Source organism: Spermophilus citellus (assembly GCF_964194105.1).
Source record: "Spermophilus citellus genome assembly, chromosome: 11".
Lineage (NCBI taxonomy): Eukaryota > Metazoa > Chordata > Mammalia > Rodentia > Sciuridae > Spermophilus > Spermophilus citellus.
In genome coordinates, this window is record NC_138192.1 from 97,490,984 (window position 1) to 97,512,099 (window position 21,116).

The 21,116-nt window shown below is 36.3% G+C and overlaps 1 protein-coding gene across 4 annotated transcripts in view; it reads right to left on the reverse strand.

Annotated features, from left to right (window-relative positions):
- Positions 1-21,116, reverse strand: part of HECW2 (HECT, C2 and WW domain containing E3 ubiquitin protein ligase 2) — a 360,484-nt gene that overhangs the window by 79,605 nt on the left and 259,763 nt on the right. For all 4 annotated transcript variants that reach the window (XM_081260931.1, XM_081260932.1, XM_081260930.1 and 1 more), the window contains one exon: positions 12,794-12,979. In XM_081260931.1, coding sequence (XP_081117057.1) covers positions 12,794-12,979 — 186 coding nt within the window. The remainder of the gene's footprint in view (positions 1-12,793; positions 12,980-21,116) is intronic.

The window sequence follows — 21,116 nt, forward strand, 5'->3', positions numbered from 1 at the left end:
CCCTAATCCAGAGTCTCTAATGGTTATTCATCCTAATACTTTGGTCAGTTTTTCAAGACTAAGAATCTCCCTCCTGCTTACCTTTCTAGTTTAGTCATCCATCACACACCCAAACCTTTATCACATATCTACCATGACTCTGGGCAAGTTGCTTCAGTTCTCCGAGCTATAGATTTCTTATAAAAACATGTCTCCCTCATTCATAATAAACATCTCTTCCCACTAACAGGTTGGGAGGGTGAAAACCACGTCTGTCTATCATGTTTACTTCATACTGACAACATGAAATCATGAATGAAGTTAAGCCAATTTTCTCAGTGTTGCAGTAAGGATCAAATACAATGTAGAAATGCATTTTTGTATGTTTATGCATTTTGTTTATAAAAGTCTATACAAGTGAAACTTCATATCATTAGGTTAAATGTTGTAAGTTTTCAAAGTAAAGTTCACTCAAGATAATAATGAAACCCAGTATCTCAAGTTCAATTAGACATTGATCAGATAAAGTGAATGAAACCACCAAAGATAAAAGGGACTATTAGTAAAGCCAGGAGACTCAGTATCTATAAATCAAAGGTCTGGGCACATGATGTATGACGAGTGACCTAGGCAAAAAGAACTGACTTTTCAAACTGATGGAGCTCAGTTAACAAAGTACTTGAAAGACTAAGAATAAATCTATCTAGGCAAATGTAAGATACAGGTGATATATTTATGCCTATTTTAAAAATCACTTCCCCATTAATGGGACAAAATGTTTCTGGTTGTACATAACCAGGAAATGGGGGTATGTAATTTGTTGGTAGTTCCAAGTTATAAAAAATTATTTTTTTATAAAAAATAACTTTTAGATCAAGTAAAATGATAGATTCACTAGGAAAAAAAAGCAAAAGAAAAAGGGTATAATAAGACTTTTTCTTGATTCCTTCTCTTAATATTTGATTTGCAGGTACAAGGACTGGATTAAAGGGAAGTTTTGTGCGAGATTTCTTCACCAGCCTCCCAATGCTCCTTCTTTCTCTTCCCTAACCTATCAGGTGAACATATTTTTTCTCAAACTTTGTAAAAAGCATACCAGTCATAAATCCTAATAGACTTGTATTGATAGGCACTGGCTCCAAACTTCATTCCAATGTTCACCTGATTTAGACTTTATACTTGTCCATTATTCTTGACACAATTTAAAATGTCATAAAATTGGAATTAAACTATAACAATTGGACATGGTTAATGCCTAGTTTTAAATAACAGGCATTACAATTCAGTCCCCATCTTCCTTGTGTAAATTAACATTAACAAGCTTTTTTTTACTAACACAATAATATAAACCATGTTGTTTAAGGGGAAATATAGAGTGTTTAAACAGAATTGCCTATTTATTCTAGTAATTTCTTAGGAATGTTTTAAAGGGATGGGTGGCCACCAGAGCTACAATGATGCTCTTGTAATTATAGACACATGGGTGTCTACATCTAGGTCAATTGTGATTTGCATGTATGTCAGCCTAATTGGATGTTAACAGGCTTGTCTAAAATCCATTCTCTAAAGAAGTATATTGTAAATTCCTTGAGGGAAGGGACTCTTTTTTTACCCTGTGATCCCCATAGCTTTTAGGAGTGGGCCTAGGAGAAGAAGGTTGCTCAGTAAGTAACAAAGTAACAAATTGCCCAAAACTTTAATATACAGATTTCTGACCAAAATGTGAAGAGACAACTCATAATTAACTAACCAAGTATTTAGAAACCACACAAGCACACACACACACACACACACAAAAAAAAAAAACAGTTAAAAATTTGGGAAATAAATAAAGTGTGTGTGTGTGTGTGTGTGTGTGGTGAAAAAAGTAGGAAGCTAAAGACCATAAGAACATAAATGGGACATAAGGTTTTTTAAAATCCCACTACAGATACGAATAAACCACCAGGTGAAAACTTGAGAAGTGGGAGGCAAAGTCATGGTTAAATGCTTGAGATCTAGAAAAAGACCCCTCTGGTTCATTGTTATAGCTCTACCTCTCACAGGTGATGGACCCTTGGAAAGACTACTTAAATTTATTAAGACTCAGTTTCTTTTCTGATAAATGGAGATAACCACATCTATATAAAAGGAAGGCTAAAGGATAGGGTTCATCTAAATTTTTGAACATAGAGCCATGGCACCTCAAATGTGAGTGACCACTACCATCACTGATATTATTGTTCATCTCTATGACATTTTCCTAAGGATCAAGGTGTTTTCTCTCTACAGGCCTTATGTAGGCGAGAGAGAGAGAGAGAGAGAGAGAGAGAGAGAGAGAGAGAGAGAGAGAGAGAGAGGTGGGGGAGGGAAATACCAGTGAAAACTATGCTACTCAGGTGGTCCCTTATAGTTGAGTGGCCAAGATAAGCTCTGGCCAAGCAGATGTGAAACATGGGCACTTCTGGGAAGCCCTTTGCATGGCACAATTTGAGCCTTCCTTCTGTCCTTCATCTTATCCTGCTCCCTGAAACAAAGATGTAAGAGCTGGAGCTTCAGTAGCCACACTGAAAACATGAACCTGGTGAAGCAAAAAAGCTAGAAGGAGCCAGGCGGCTCTTGCAACTTGATGAACTACCTAGTGAATCCTAGACTACCTACCTCTAAGCTTCTCTATGTGCACAAATACAATCTTCAGTGTTAAATTTTTCATAAATCTTCTGTCACACTACAGCCAAGTCAAATCCTTCCCTGACGTCTCCACACTGTAGAGGAAACATAGTCTTCCTAAGTTAAAGTCAGGAATCACCATTATAAATAGGAATTTTCATTATTTGATAATAATTGTATTTTATTAGGGTTCATCATTAAACTATCTGGGTATCAGTTCCCAATTTAAGCAAAATATGGAGCTGGAAACATACAAAGCTATCTTTCTGTCTGACTCCAAAGCCCAATAGGCATACCTCATTCCCATCAACCCTCTTTTCTTATCTCTTCTCTTTTTCTTCTGTTCTGCTTTCTACTTAGCATTTTTCTCGTTTAATTGTGTTCTTCCTACTCCCCTCATACCTTCATCTGATACTTGACTTTAGAAAAGCACTCAGGTATGTATTGAATCAGGCTGACAAGAACAGCCACTCATGATGTTTGGCCTACTCTGCTTCAACACTGAATAGGCTGCTACCCATCAAAGACAGCAGACCATACCCCATATACCCTATGTGGTTCTCCCACAGACTTGTTGGAGGCATGGCCTGGGGTGGGAACTACATGCTATTTGTATCTCACAAGGGGTTCTGTTTTAGAGTCAAATGGAATGTGTATCTTGTTTACAGGTGCTTTTGAAGACCCACACATTTGGGGAAAAGGTGTTGATTAAGCCTCTATCAGCACCCCAGGGCTAGAGCCCTAACAGAAAGTGCTGAGAAGCAGCTCCTTCAGGTGCCTTTGGCTCTTCTCTGGGCTCACTGTGCCACCTTGGACATGTTTCCCTAGTGCATTGCTATACCCACCTAAAAGGGATTCATTGCTCAACTCTCCACTGAGTTGTGAAAAATGTATTCTACTTTAAAATGAACAGGACAACATGAAAAAGTCCCTGTGCAAATTTCAGGCTTGCCATCTCTATTTGTGACAGACATTATCAATTATGTCAGAAAAGTGGACCTCTTTCCCACAGGAAATGCTAACTAGTTCAAGCTAGCAATGAAGTTGACCTAGTACTTTTTTTTTCCAATTTGGGTCTCTTTTATGTCACAATTTTGAATAGCCTGTGATTACTTATGAAAGTATCTGTCATGTATTAACTGTTTGTATAGTATGTTGGAAATGCAAACTATATGAGAAAAGCAATTACCTGGGGGGGGGATGCTTTTCATATTAGCCACTAGCAAAGCAAATTTTGAATAACATTGATTCCCTACTGTTAAGTTTCATTAAAGAAATTCACTCAAGCTTTACAGTGCTGGGCCAGCTAGGACTAAGAACTCAAAAACTGAAAGGAATGCAAATACACAAACTCAGATCTCATTTTAAACACGTCTACCCTTTCACAGCTTTGGGGCATAGCCAGAATCAGGAAATATGGGGTGTTTGGAGCCAAGTGGTATTTTAGTGAGGCCAAACAAAACACATTTCTTTCTTTACACAATTCTTTCTTCTTCTTCTTTTTTTTAAACTTCTATTATTTTAAGAAAAGAAAAAGCCATCAGTATTTGTGAAGAAACACCAACCTCAGGCTCAACAATCTAAATTAAGGAGGTTTGAAATTGTTTCCAGTTAATATTTTGCCAAACCAGAAATACATATTAAAAGACCACGTAAACAAAATAAAACAAAACACACTTGTATCTATGTTACAGAAAGACAGTCAGATTGTCTTTCTCATTTACCAGCACATCATTATGGAAGACTGAAAATCCAAATTAGTATGTATAAGGTGGAGTAAAAAGGCATTACCACAAAATTTGAAAATAATATATATTTTTAGAAATCCAATGCAGGTCTTAGGGACACTGTTTAAAATAAATAAATAAATACCAAAGTCCATCTCCATTTTGGGGAAATTCCTTTCAGATTCTATAAATCTGGCAATCTACTCAGTAAGATACCCACAAGCCCAAAATCTGTTCTATTGTCTCATTTGAAACATTATACAGCCCCCCAAAATACTTTTTTTTGCCATGGCCCTCCATGTATATTTATTTGTGGTTTATTTTTTGATCTGACATCACCTTACCCCTTTAAAAATAGGTAAGAGATCCTAAAAAAAAATGTTCTATCTATAGATTTAGAATTTAATCCCATCTTCATCTAGATTGCTATATAACACAAGGTATTTAAACCAGGTCACTACCACAAAGAGGTATTCATGGTTTCAAAACCATTAAAGATATTTATCACAAAAGTAACAAATGTACTTAAGTAGACAAAAACATATTTTTTCAAAATGTGACACTTATCTTGCTAAAGGATTTTGGGAATTCACTTGAGACCTCTAAATATTAAGTTGCCTTTTATTCACTGAGCTAAATAGAACTTGACCCAGTAAATTACAGGCCATCAGTTTCCTGTAGGATTAAAACCAGGGCCTAGGTCATACCTGAGATAACTTTTGAGGCCACACAGCCCATTTAGGTTTGGTAGAACAAGAGCCCCCAAGTAGGCTCAGCCGATGGTGACTTCTAAAACACAAATACCTATTCTGTTCAAAAATCTGTCCTCAGAACCAAAATTGCTATTTGCTGTGGTCATCAAAGTTGGTTATTTGGACCATGTGGACACTCAGACTCCTAATCAGAATTACAAAGCTTGGATTTAACATGTGATTTTTGAAGGCAAAAAACACAGGAAATCATGGGAAAGACATTTTACTTTAAATAAAAATATAATTATCATTTTACACTTTTGTTTCAAAAATAAAGTTTATGGCATATTGCTTATAAAGATCAAGGTTTCCTAGAATTTGAATTTAAGCCAAAGTAGAATAATCTGGGGAAAATACTCTGTGTTAATATTGTTTGAGAGTACAAAGCAAAGTGGGGATGGGGGCACTTCATATTTAACGTTTGAAACAGAAAAGTATAGAGTTCTTTTCCTAAAACTTAAATAAAGAAATAAAACCCCACTTTTGTTGTTGTTGTTATTCATGTCTTTTTTGCAACACTCTCTGTTATCCTCAACCCTCTGCAATGTAGCTGCCTCTGATTTCATTTCATTGAGATGAGTCTCTTGAGATTTACCAGTTATTTCTTCACAGGAATGAGACATACCCACCTGGTGCTTTCCTGTCTCTGTGCCTTTACTTCTGGATTTCCCTTTCTATTCTTATTTTTTTTTCTTTTCTTTTCAATAATCTCTTTTAATCACCATCCTACCCATCATGGAAAGCTCAGCTCAAATACTACCTCTACTATGAAAAATTTCCAGGTATCTCATGCCAGAAACAAGTCATTCTACACTGGACCCCTGCATAACCTGCACCAATGCTATGGTACATAATCTTTAATAATCCAAAGGTGAGGTATCCATGGTTAACCAGCAATGTCTAGGGGAAGAGTGCCCAGTGGCCTTAAATAGAAGTGCATGATTCTGTGCAAATGTGTAGATCTGATTTTGGTTCCAGTTCTAAGTTAACATACCTTATCATTTGAGAATTTTTTTAATAAATTATTTTTAGTTATAGATGGATAAAATATCTTTTTTAAAATTTATTTTTTAGTTATAGTTGGATACAATACTTTTAATTTATTTATTTATTTTTATGTGGTGCTGAGGATCAAACCCAGGGCCTCACACGTGCGAGCTGAGCGCTCTACCGCTAAGCCACAACCCCAGCTCAAAAATATCTTTATTTTTTTCATGTGGTGCTGAGAAATGAACCCAGTGCCTCACATGTTCTAGGCAAGGGCTCTACCACTAAACTACAGCTCCAGCCCTATTTTTTAAATCCGACTTTCATGAGCAAATATGACAAGACAAGCAACTATCAGAGCAAAAGGTCACTGATTCAGCAAGGGAACAAATCTATCAGACCCCACAAAGACAGTACTCATGGTTAAAAAAAAAAAAAAAAGAGCACTCAGGTTTAAGGCAGAAGTAAACATGTATCTTTTATAAATCGTCCAGGCATTTTCTGCTAAAGTAAGGATTCAACCATTGTCAAATTTTTATCATTTTCAGAAATCTCAATTGACAAAACTCTTTATTCACCCTACATCTGTCCCTACTCAAATCAACATTTTGTTGAGTAGGGTAGCAGCAACCCATTGAGCAGACCACATCCTACTCTTTAGTCTCAGAGGGCTGTATATTCTTTTTCATTTTGAAGATGTTTTATATTCCTTATTCTTGTTGACTTCAAATTAAATATGAACCTCTAAAGCCTTTCAAACACATAGCTTTTATCTTCTAAAATTTAATAAGTTCATTAATGAATGAATCATGATCACTACCATACTAATTATTATTGTTTTTCTTCCATTTGTAAACCTACTGTTCTATAATTTGATGCCAATCACATTTCTAGGAGCTGGAAAGAACTGATCCTAAACCGCATAGGAAAGAAAATGGGAAGGCTGGGGCTGTAGTTCAGTGACAGTGATTGCTTAGGATGTGGAAGGCCCTAAGTTCAACCCCCAACCCCACACACAAAAAAGAGGGTTCCTAAAAAAATGGAGGTTCACGGAGGTCATATCCTATAGTGTTGGATTCAAGAATCCTGACCTACTTCAGCATCATTTGCTCAAACCCATCAAATTAACAAAAAACATAAAAGAAATCCATTCCTAGGTTAAATACCATTTGGTTTTCCTTATTAAAGCACATTTTTTTCTAGATATGTTATCCCCATGAGCACACACTAATGATTAAACTCAGCCAAGAATCAGAAATTATTTAATTCAGTCCCATTTAATACTATTGATGCATATTTCTTGCATAAATAATAAAAAAACTATATCAACAGTTATTCAGATCCCAAATTACCCTTGATTTTCACACTCCTGAGAATATTCAAAAGTTTAAAAATTATTACAATGAGAAGCAAGCAGAAACTTTCTTTTCACACTGACCTACTTTCTTTCATTTCAAAACGAACTAAGGGCTGGGGATGTGGCTCAAGCGGTAGCGCGCTCGCCTCGCATGCGTGCGGCCCGGGTTCGATCCTCAGCACCACATACCAACAAAGATGTTGTGTCCGCCGAGAACTAAAAATAAATATTAAAAAAAATTCTCTCTCTCTCTCTCCCTCTCCTCTCTCACTCTCTCTTAAAAAAAAAAAAAAAAAAAAAAAAAAAAAAAAAAAACGAACTAAGTCAAAATGTATGTCCTGCATGTTGAGTGAAAATCCTGGGCCTTAGATCCCACAGATACATACAGATGTTGATGACACAGTCTCATAAAGTCAACCCTGTATGAAATTAAGCTTGGCTCAGTTCTCATTCTCAACATTACGAATTAAAATAATTAAGGAAATAACTAATGGGAAAAAAATACTGCTGAAAGGAATACCACTATGGAATTTTAAACAAGTGACCTCTCCAAACATAATTAAAAGCAGAAGGAAAAGCATTACTATTATAAATATTTGTGTGCTCCCTCCCTCACCATGCATATGTTGAAACCTAACTCCCAAGGTGACAGCATTAAGAAGTCTTCTCAATCTATAGAACTGTGAGAAATACGCTTCTGTTGTTTATGAGCTACACTCTAAGGTATCTTGTTAGATAGAGCAATCAAAACACACTGAGACACGTGCAAATTTGATATTAATATCATCTAATCTTTGAGATGAAAGTAGCAGAAATCTATAAAATCTGGGAGCTAAAAAGGCAATCTTGGTCTTCTCAAACTATTCACTTTTAAACAGTTTTATTAACCATTAACTTGGATACTATACAATTCATTCATTTAAAGTACATATATCATGTTGTTTAAAGTACAGAGACAGGGTTGTGCAACTACTTCCAACTCCTAATTTTAGGACATCTTTGAACCCCACAATGAAACTTATACCCATGGGCATTCACTCACCATATCATCCCAACCCTATGCTACTATTAATCTACTTTTTGTCTCTATATTTCCTCATTCTGGATATTTCACAGAAATTGAATAATAGGTGATCTTTTGACTAGTTTCTTTCACTTAGAAAATGTTTTCAGTTTGTGTTATAGCATGTATCAGACATCATTCATTGGTAGTATTATTATGTAGTATTCCTCTGCATCAATTTTCCACATTTTATTTACCTATTGATGCACATTTGGGTTACTTCCAACTATTGGCTATTATGAAAAATGCTGCTATGCATTTCATATACAAGTTTTTATGTAGAGGTATGTTTAATTTCCCTTGGGTATTTACCTAGAAGTAGAATTGTAAGATCATGGGGCAATTATTTGTTAAACCCTTTGAGGAACTCCCAAACTGTTTCCAAAGCAATAGATGAGGGCTTCAATTTCTCCACATTCTCATCGACATTTATTGTTTTCCATTTTTTCAAGTATGGGTGTCAGGTACTAACTTACTGTGGCTTTCATTTGCATTTCTCTAATGACTAATGATATTCCATTGGGAAAGAAGAGTCTTTTCAACAAATTATGCTGGGATAATTAGATACATACACACACACACACACACACACACACACACACACACACACAATGAAGTTGGATCCCTACCCCTCACACCATTAAAAACATTTGCTAGAAATGGGTTATAGTTTGAAATGGATTGAGAAGCTAAAACTATAAAACTCTTGAATAAAATAGAAGAGTAAACCTTTGTAGCCTTAAGTTACATGTATTTTTAGCTATAACACCAAAAGCACAAATAACAAAAGAAAATACAGATAGACTACATCAAAGATAAAACTTTTGTGCTGTCAACAATATCATCAAGACAGTGAAAATATGACCCAGGAAACATGAGAAAATATCTGTAAGCCATGTGTCTGATAAGGGTCTAGCATCTAAAGAACTTTTGGAACTCGATAAAATAAAGCCAAATAACCCAATTTAGCAATGAACTAAGTGTTTGAGTATACCTTTTTCTCAAAAGAAAATGTGCAATGGCCAACTATCAGAGGAAAAGATGACCACCCCATTTATTTGTACAGATAAGGTAAGTCAGACCCTGGGATTTAAAATGATGCCTCCCAAATTAGACAGTTTGTGGACACTGAGGTCTAGATGGACCTTGTACAGGAGAGCTTTGAGCATTCACTCACCATATCATCCCAACCCTATGCAACTATTAATACAAAAAGACCAGGGTTTGCATCCAAGAATTTACTGCATGCAATTAACTCAATCTTTCTGAGCCTGATTTTCATCTGTAGTAAAAACTGTTTAAGAGAATTGCTGTGGAAATAAATGAAATAATATCTTTAGCATAGATCTTGGCATCTAATAAGCCATCAGTACATGTGAACTCCATTCTTTACATTGATACTGTGAGCCCCTAGCATGAGCCCTCCTGATATTTAGGCACAAAGCCATCCATGGGTTCCTGACCACATGTTCTGTTAGAAATTACCCATGATCTAATCATGATCAATATGTATGACTCAACTTTGAAGGACACTAGTAATCCCAGAATTTGTCCTGGTGAATTTCTCTTCCTTGAGATGTTTAAATATCTGTTATTTATTTGTTTTTTAAATTTTCTTTTATTGGTTATTTTTTTTGTTATACATGACAGTAGGAACCATTTGATTAAATTATATAAGCATAGGATATATCTTATTCTAATTAGGACCCCATTCTTGTGAGTGGACATAATGGTGGGATTCACTTAGGTATTTTCATATGTGTACATAAGAAAATTATGTAAGATTTATTCTACTCGTTCCTATTCCTATCCCCCTTCCTTCCTTTTTTTCCCTTTGTCTAATCTATTGAATTTCTCTTTCATTCCGTTCCACACCTTTATTATAGTTTAGCTTCCACATATCAGCAAAATCATTCGACCTTTGGTTTTGGAGGATTGGCTTATTCCACTTAGCATGATATTCTCCAGATCCATCCATTTACTGGCAAATGTCATAAAAAATTCCTTTGAATTAGAGTACAGTGGGTTTCTCACTTCCTTGTGAATACATACACATAATACCCACCTCATACACTGCCATGAGCTATAAATAAAATAATCCATGGGAAAGTACTTAGTAGAGTGCCTGTGTTATGGTTTGGATGTGAGGTATCCCCCAAAAGCTCACATGTGAGACAATGCAATGTTCAGGGGAGAAACGATTGAGTTGTGAGAGTCTTAACCAAATCAGTGAATTAATGACTTGATAGGGATCAACTGAGTGGAAACCGAAGTGTTAGGGTGTGGCTGGAGGAGGTGGGAATTAGAGGTGTGACTTTGGGGCATATATTTGTAACTGGCAAGTGGAGTCTCTCTCTGCTTTCTGACCACCATGTGAGCTGCTTCCCTCTGCCACACATTCTGCCATGATGCTCTGCCTCAACTTGAGCCCCGAGGAATGGAGCCTGCTGTCCATGGACTAAGACCTCTGAAACTATGACCCCCAAATAATCTTTTCCTCCCCTAAAATTGTGCTGGTCAGATCTTTTATTCACAGCAGCAAAAAAGCTGACTAAAACAGTCTGGCACATGGATAAGTTTAATAAATACACATCAGCATCATCTTCATCATTGTCTTACCTAACAAGACTTGATGTTCTGTTCTCATTCTGATTAGTGGTTAATTTAACTAATGTTTTACTTCTTTTTTCTCTTTTTTTTATGTGACTCAAACATGTTTTTCACTGTAAAATAATAAGATAATCCATGGGAAAGTACTTAGTAGAGTGCCTGTGTTATGGTTTGGATGCAAGGTGTCCCCCAAAAGCTCACATGTGAGACAATGCAAGAAGGTTCAGGGGAGAAAGGATTTCCCAAACACAACATACTGTATGTATTTAATATTGTATGTATTTAAATCCTATGAAATCTCATCCAGTTTAAACAATTTAAATCCTTGGCCTTAAGTAATTACCAAAAAATATTCTTCCAAAAGACAGGTAAAGTGCAAACACAATCTCTATTTTTTCAAGCATGTAATACAAAAAAACCTAAGACAACACATACATTAAGAGAGGTCAAATGGAGCAAACCCAGGAGTTGCTTCTTGTAAGGGCTTAGAAGGAAGGAGGAAGAGGAGTAGAGAGGGAACCCGGAAGCTTTTTATTTTGACTAAAGCAAAGCTTGCTGACTAACCAGGGAACTACTGCTTGCAAGTGTCACTCATCAACTTGTTTTAAGAAACTTCTGTGTGAAAGTGCTAGAGTAGAAGAGGGGATAAAAGGGGGTAATTAAAAATATAAAAGAACTCTTAATATCATGTCATTTTAATCCTCACTATCCTTTAAGTCACAAATTCCACGACTTTTAATAGATAAGGAAGCTGAGGTTGGTTACATAATTCTGGAGAGCACATCATGGATAAGAGTGTAGCCCCTTGGACCAGACAGCCTGGGTCTGAGCACAGCTCAGCCTCTGCATGTCTCAGTGACACCAGGAAAGTCACAGAGCCATTCTGGGCCTGGGACTACTTATTTGTAAGTGGCAATACTAACAGTACTGCTTTAGTAAGCAGTACTCGCTATACATAGGACCATCTATGTACAAAACGTATAAACATTTCATGGCTCATAATAAGTGCTTAGCAAATGTTAAATAAAAATAAAATCTTGGCTGAGATCACCTTATAACAAGCACCAACTTTCTCACTCTTACTCATAGAACGACTTCCTGATTATCACCAGACTTTCTGGTTCACCCATCTACAAAGGAAGTACAGATGTGGTTACTCTGGCCTCTGATAGTCAAGCATTTCTCATCATAAATGCATCAGTGAGTTGTTCAGAGTGCAAATAAAATCTATTCTGAGCCAGAGCTGAGGCCCAGATGGTATCTTTAGCAGTGACTTGCTGAGTGACTCCTAGTAGCCCTCTCCAAACAATATCGCAACTTTTTGTTTAAATATCTACAACAGGAGCTACAGAGGGAGGAAAAGTGTTGTTGCCTAAGAAACACTTTATCTCATTAGTAGAAAATGGTCAGAAACGACAGGTAGAAGAATAGCCAGGGAACTTTGTCCCCACCAAATTCACACCTCTGCACCATACTTGATTTCAGACTAGTGTTGTGAGGGCTTATAGGAACAAATGGCCTGCCAGAGCAGGTTTCACCTGAAGAGGAGATGGAATGTCTGTCCCCACAAAGGGCCTTCAGCCCTCACTGAAAAGGCAGAGCCAAGTGCCAAAGTCACAAGTGACCCACAGTCATTCGGCTGCTCCCAGGGGCAACCCCCTCATGTTACCTTGCCCTGATGATCATGTTTCATCTCCCAGCCCCTCGGCAATTCCAGCTGTTTGTTCGCAAACATGTTGAGGAATCCCACGAGGTCCCGGTTATGCTGGTAGCGTTCAAAGTGGTGGGTGTCCCTCCGGACTTTGGTGATCATGTGCTTCAAACACGTGTTGTTTGTAAACATGCGGTAGGCACTCTGGAGAAAAGGATGGAGAACCAACATTAACCTGCTTGTAGAACGTAAAAACATCACAATGACTACACATGGGTATATACCACATCTCCTAGTAGGTATATAAAACAGGTTCACAGGCTTCAACATGACTTCAGACCTCCATATGAAAACAGCAAACAGAAAAGCACCTTGAACAAAATAACAGAAGACGACTATGGGTAGAAGTATCTCTCCACTATTGGTGAATAGTTTTCTAAAGAAAAAGAACACTGTAGCATCTCATTCTACACAGGACATTAGGTCCTAAAGATGGTTTTAGCAAAACATATACACAATCAAAATTGTGCTATGTTGGAGATAAATATGCCACCTCACAGTGAGCTGTCACATACACTGTTTTTCCTCCAGCATTAAACCAGAGCATTGGCTTTTTGGGTGAGTGCCAGATGATTCAGTTGGCATACATTTGGGGGGGCCACGTTGTATGAAAAAATTTTGCCATGTATTTGAGCATTAGAAGCACATGCAATGAGATGAATTTCTTTTACTGAAGTCACCTTCAATTGCAACTAGGGTAGACTGAAGTTTTCATCTTACATTTTCTTGGAGGCATCAACTCAGTGAATAGAGTAATAACTAGAACTGCCTGGACTGCTTATCTATTATTTTTTTCTCTCTCTTTTCCCCTATGTATGTATGGTAGAATTTATATGATGGAAATGCAAATTTAATAAAACTCTACTATACTACCATGCAAAAAAAAAATGATGGTTTTGTCAAAAATTCTATAGCCTTAATCTCTTAAGATGCTTAAGACTCCAGAAATTGATTCTAAGTCCATGACACTATACATCAGGTATCAAACAAATATTCACTGCATAATATCATGTGCTAAGCAGCAGAAAAAGAATAACTATATGGGAGCTCTTTTCTTGAATCATCAAGAATATGATATCCATGAAAGTGACTAGATTATGAATGATCCATCCTGAAATTCTATTCTTCTCAGGTAGATTCAAAGGGCTTTGGATTCCTAATACTTACAATTCAAGGATGCTAGACAGTCTAGGGACCTTCAAGCTTTACTTCATAGGTTCTATTATTTTTTTTGGCCTAAAATAGCTTAAAACAAACCCCAATCAGAGTTCCTGAAGATCAGTTCAATTTAATAAACATTTACTTTCTACTGGGCCCAATACTGCATTAGTTATTAGGGATAAACAATAAATGGATATAAGGACAGTAAAATTTTTCCAGTCTTTCCAGGGTCCCTCAAGATGTGTCATGTCTAGCTAGGCATGGTAGCACATGCCTGTAATCCCAGATAGCAGGGAGGCTGAGGCAGGAAGATTACATGTTTGAAGACAGGCTCAGCAACTTAGTGAGACCCTGTCTCAAAATAAAAAAAATTATAAAAAAAAAAGAACTGGGGATATGGCTCAGTGGTAAAGCACCCCTGGGTTCAATCCCCCTACTAAAAAGCAAATAAGAAAAACAAAAAATGGTGTGTCATGTCCAGCTCAAGGCATTATTGCCCATGTGAGTCCCTCCAGAGCTTTCTTCACTTTGTCCTTGCAAGCACAGCAAGTAACAGTGTTAGAAATGGTGGCTGCTCCCCAGCCTGGGTCCCTGGGTCCCTGAGTGACTATGTGAATTGGAGAACCCCCCAAAAAAATCTGATTTGGAGTAAGAAACAAATCTTTGTAAGCTTAAGCCATTGACATTTATTGTTGCTGTTACTGAAGTATAATCTAAAGTGTTCTGATTAATTCACTATTATTATATGCTTTTTTGCTTTGTATTCAAATACTTTTTTGCCTATCAAAACATCTGAAAAGAAGGAAAGAAGGAAGGGCAAACAGAGCTGGCAGCAGTGAATCATCCTCAGATCTTAGTTTGGTAGTATACTTGAGTATAAGCTACTTTGGGGTCATATTTCAATCTGTGAGTCTAAATAAGAGGAGGTTTTGGTGGCTGAGAGCAGTCATGGTTCAGAGCACTGGGTACTACAAAGAGGCAGGGCCTCTGAGCAATTAGGAAGCATGAGAGAATGGGAGAGTGATACCATGAAAACAGAGGATACTAATACAAATTAGAGGTTGTCAGAGACAAACTTTAGCTAACTAATAATTTACTCTATGGCTGGTCTTGGCTTAGAGTTTTGAGTACAATCAGCCAGCCTCTGGTTTCTACTTTTGGCTCTGAGTTCCTGATACATTTTCACATAAACCATTGCAAACGTAGAGGCCTGAGACTGAGTTTGAACAGCAATGGAAAACAAACAAACAAACAAACAACAACAAAAAAAAGCTCTTGAATCTTACTCCTAATAAGTCTCTTTGGGGACAAATCATTGTAGGATTATCCTGTTGTTATAAATGGGTGTACCTCTTGGTCCCTTTCGCTTTTCCCTCCTCCCATTATAATAAAAGGTCACACCACAATTCCTAATCTAGAGCACTACAAATGCTTCTCAACCTGCTAAAGAAAAGTAGCAGAATCCTAAGCAGTTAGGTTAAGGTACTCATCCTAGCCTCAGGGTTGAAATAATTCCTGGCAGTGGGGTAGCTCTTTTATGCACAGGAATCTTAAGATTCTTCTTCTAATTAATCATATCCTTTCATCTTCCCCCTCCACTCACTGAGACATGCAACATAGTGCCAGAGTTGACTGATCTTTGCAAAAAGCATCTACCAAGGTAAATTAAGTGCAAAAAAATATTTTTCATTATTAACTAGCAAACTTTTAGAATCAGTCTTTTCAAATCTGAATAAAATACACATGACTGTCAGGGTTTATTCAAAACACTTAAGGCAAACAGGAACATCTCTCTACACTGCTACATTTTTACAAAGAAACCATTTTTTTTAACATGTATGCATGTATGTATGCATATATATTCACACACACACACACACATATACACACATGTGTATATACACACATAAATGTATATACATATGTGTATGGTATATACTGTAGTGTGTATGTATTTATATGAGTATTGTATAGATGTAATTGAATAGAGAGATACAGATAAAATTCAAAATGAGGTATAAATATTCTTTTATTACTGGATATTTATACTCCATTTCGTACAGCACTACAATGAGGACTCTGGTCAGACCTCTATCACTTATGGACAGAGACAAGGAAAACCACTTAATTTTTGTCTGCCTCAATTGCCTCAAATATAAGATGGGATAATAACTCCCTTGCTTTTTTCAGAGGCATGTGAGATTCAAATTTAATAGAACAAAGGATGTGAAAATGCTTTGAAGAGGTAAAAATCACTATAAAATACAGAGTTCAAGTAATTAGAAGAATATATAGGGGATTATACATATCATAACTGTTTTATAACAGATAAATGATGGTAGTAAAGTTGTTTTCTCTCTTAGTCTTTGAAGATCTTGGGCTAGCATCACACTCTCTGTTAACTAAGCAGGGTCTTCTTTCCTTTCATTAACTACGTGCTAAGCCTTGTGCTAAACCCTGAGGATATAGACCTGATCACTCAAAAGGATGGAGAGGGAAATTATAGAGGGATGTGGGAGGAAGAGCTCACAGGAGGTAAAGAGTAGAGCTGGAAAAGAGAAGACAATGGTGGTGCAGATGCTGAAACATCCTGGAGAACCAGCAGAACTAAGAATGTGAGTGAAGAGACACTACACGGGTGAGACTGGATGGAAAGGGTTCGGTCTTCATGAAGGCTGATGTCAGAAAAGCTGTGGTTCAAGAGAGAAGAAATCAATCTTATTCTCCCTCTGGGATTTATGGTCCTAACTAGGTAAGGATCTTTTTCTGCATTTGTTTGTTGATTTGTTTGTCTTAAAGAAAAAGATGAAGTAAATGGATCTGAGTTTTTACCTGAAACAAAAGCAGATCAGGAAGGAGTGAGTGGCAGCTCTGTTGTAACATAACTGACACAAGTGCACAGAATGATTTTACCTGGGGAGGGGTTGCTAAAGGAGTCACAGGGAGTGAAGGAGAGTTGGCCAACCTTAATAGCAGATAAAGCCCCTTTAAAAGATCTCTGGAAAACATTATGTTTTGTTTTCTTTTGAAGTGAGTGAACTTATCCTTTTTAGTTATTTTTTCTCTGTTTCAAAACTCCCTTTCCCAGCCTCTCTCTTTGTTTCATGTCTGCCTAGCAAGACACTCAATGGTTGAGCCAATGACTGATTGAATTTCTTTATTGGAATTTGGTTAAAATTAAACTTGGAGCTTAAATGAAACTTGTTTGGTTAAGTGTTTGAGGTTTTAGTGAAAATAGTGAAAAGAGCTGAGGAGAATGTTCTTATCATTTGGCAGCAAAATAAAAAAATTATATATAAATAGTTCTTATCCATCAACCACAATGCAAATGCAAATGATAATCCCTAGCCCACCCTCCTTTTTTTGCAGGTTTCTCTTAATAATCAGCATTGTGGGGCTGGGGATGTAGCTCAATGGTAGTGTGTTTGCCTACCATATGTAAAGCCCTGGGTTCAATCCTCAGCACTGCAAAAAATAAAAATAAAAAAAAGAATAGGCATTTTGAATTTAGGATTGGAAAATGGCATCACTGAATCTACAGCAAATGTCTCTCATATCCACATATTCACTTGTACACATTCCATAAACAAAATTTATTACAAACAAAATCAGGAAATATTATCTCTAGAAGAAACTGGTTGGGGAATGAAGAGTCCTGTCTTATACAATCTATCTTCCTAATATTTTAAATTACAAAGAATTTTACATTGTTTTCATCTGGTTAGAAAATAAAATGGAGGGAAATTTAAATCTGTTAACAGAAACAACTATAAACTATCGGTTCATCTATTTTGCTATGATAGTAATTCTTGACCTGTAAAAGTATATTTGTGAATTATAGAATAATAATTTTCTTCATTAAGTGCCAAGGAATTTATATGTTGGAATTCATGTATTTTTAGTGCTTATTAATAGTCAAAGTAATAATTATTTGGCATGTATATTGGAAACATTACTCAGTTGCATATAATTAAGTACATTTATGTATAGTCAGATAAACACAGGCATACCAACTATGAAAGACGTGGCGCTAACAACTAAATCTTGAGTTAGAAAGAAATACTTGAGACAATTCTAGAGAAAATCTGATCACAACCAGCAGAGGGCAGTAGAATATATCTGAAATCAAACCCCCATACCAAAGAAAAATATCAAAATTTTGTTTATCAAGTTTTCCTTTGGCGTTATGACACCATATTTCTACTTACTTTTGTTCTTTTTAATGAGAATTATCAGGTAAATTATTTCCACACAATATCTATTTCTTATGACTATCTTGCAACACAAACTGGTACCTTTCAATCATAAAAACAGAGAATTAGGCAAACCTTTAAATTAAAACACTCATTTTGCATATTGAATATTTCAATAATACAAACAAGGAATCTACATAAAGAATTATATAGCATAAGCAATTCAAGCAAAAGCAAAATTAAAAACATAAACAAAAAAATGAAGATAGACCAAATGAGTTGTTTTCTAATATTCTCTACTAATCTAGGAAAGAGAAGAACTCCAACAAGTAATGACTTCTACATAATCTTATCCCATTAGTGCTACCTTGAGACATTTAGCAAGAAAAACCCAACTGCTTTAATTTCTGCCGCATGTAAGTCAGGGAAATATGCCTTCTAAACCAACAGAATTTAAATCTTACAGATTTGCATAGATGTACAGCATGGATCATTTTTTTAGCCAATAATGAATGCAGTTTGGGTATAAAGAAGAAAAAAATTGAAATGCTTTAGAAAGAGTACTTTAAAATCATGATGGGCTATCCAAAGAAATTTTAAAATCATGCTCAAATATAGAAAAATGAAAGATAACAACAAAAAGAAAACAAAGTGAGCAAGAAAACCAGTTAGGTGCTTAGAATTTTCACACTTTTAAGACGATTTAGCTGTCAAAAAGTCTATAAGGTGTACAGTTGTGATGTAGGCAATGGGGTCCTTTGATGCAATGTCTTAACATTGGGAGATCCCAAATTATAAGCCCCTAATTGCAACTCAATTACTTAAGGGACCTTACATAAGTAAATGAATACAGACTCCTGGGACCCACTCCAGACCTATTGAACCAGATTCTCCAAGGAACAAAGAATGTGCGTTTTTTTTTTTTTTTTTTTTAAGCCTTCCAAGTTTAATAACCACAGTCTTAGACCACAGCCTGGCGACTGTTATTCCAGCCTCTGATGGAAATACTGAAGTGATGAGAAACTTGTACCAAAGAAAGCAGCCCACATACAGAAGTCAGAACCTGTGCTTGGTGAGGTCATTAGCATCTTGAGTTTGGCCTTGGTGGGCGTATGCACAGTGCAGAAGAGGGTAAATACAAATCAGGGTGTGATGTATTGTTTTGAAGGTGTTTAGATCAGCCTGACTGTGTTTGTAAACAAAGTATCATTGGAACACAGCCAGGTCCCTGTGTTTACATATTGTCCTTGGTCCAAACACCTAAAATATTTACTCTCTGATCCTTTAGAGAAAAAAATTGGTTGCCTTTTTCTGACTTAGAAATTGATGGAGAAAATAATATGCTACTAATGCAAACTAAACTTCAAATCATGCTGTTACATTGTGAATATCTCACAGGAACAAAATGAAGAAACACAGGTCCAGTATTCAAAAACTATTATCTGGCTCAACAAAGAAGGTGCTGACCTCATTAACAAGAGTATGACTTCCCTATTTCCCTGTTTTCTTTGTTTCACTCTTGTCCTACTCATTAATGAAAACAAAAGTATCCCTCTTGGAACTAAACCGTTAATCAATTACCATTACCACTGTAGGTTGGTTACTGATACAATAGTGGGGAAAATCAACAAAAGCATTCTATGCATATTTTACTTTTACTTATAAACTGTACACTATATTTCCTTTATATAGATAAATTTTATAGTTATATATGTGTGTATATATTTTTAAAAGAGAAATGCATATACATATATACATATACACATATTTATCAACAAATATTTATCAACAATCCCTGGAATATTATCATACAATCAGTTGCTCCTTCCTGAAGTCTTTTTCTTTCTTTTTTTTTTTTTGATATTTATTTTTTAGTTGTAGTTGGACACAATATCTTTATTTTATTTATTTATTTTTATGTGATGCTTTCTTATCCCTACACTCCAGCCTATTACCATAATGTCAGCCCTCCATCCAAAACACATCACACGTTCACTTACTTGTCTCAATGTCTACTGATACTGCACTGGTCCAAGCCACTTCTACATCTCCTCACAAAGCCTTTTCACCTGTCTTTCCAAAGCCAGGTTTGCACTTTATTACCCATTCTCCCAAAGTAGCTAGAACTTTCTAGAAATCTAAATCACCTACATAGAGGAATCAATTTTAGAATGAAGTCCATTTATATTAAAGTCCAAATTCCTTGCCAGATCATGTAAGCTTTATATTCTGTATCCCCTCTCAGTTATCTGAGATTATTATATGCCCCTCAAACTCCTTCCTGCCTGCAAACTACAGCTCTTTTTTCGCAAAGTAGGTTCTGCTCACAGACCTTTACCAAACTAGCTTCTTGACATTTTATGACAGCTTGAATATTCCTGGGATCCCTGGGGAGGACTGCCTGTCCCCTTCCTATACCCCATCACCCTCCTCACATCTGAAACAGTTTCTGCCCAAGTGCTCTATTCCAGTGTACCGCTCCAGTTGCCTCAGGCTATGATGCGTCATATTAATTATCCTTTTTTATTCACTCATCTGTTATCTATCACTCTATTTTATTTACAACTATAACTCCACAATCTAGAATATACCAAATCACAGACTTTTAATAAATATAGGTGGACTGAAATGATAAAACAAATGAACAAAGGGAAGCCTTACTCTCTGACTCCAAGTCCAAAACTCTTCCCACTACACCATGGTACTTTGTGTTGAGTGACAACCCTAAATGTTAGCCCTTTCTTCTTGGTAAAAAAAAAGTCTGTTACCTCCTAGACACGAGTACATGAGTTTAGGTTGATGTGCTCTGGCTTCTGCTCACCTTTCCAGCCTCAAGGCTGACTTTTCCAGTGTCCTATGCTTTCAACATATCAATAACACCAAACTGGCTTTAAACTGCTAATCCAATTTCTGTGCTTCTGTAATTA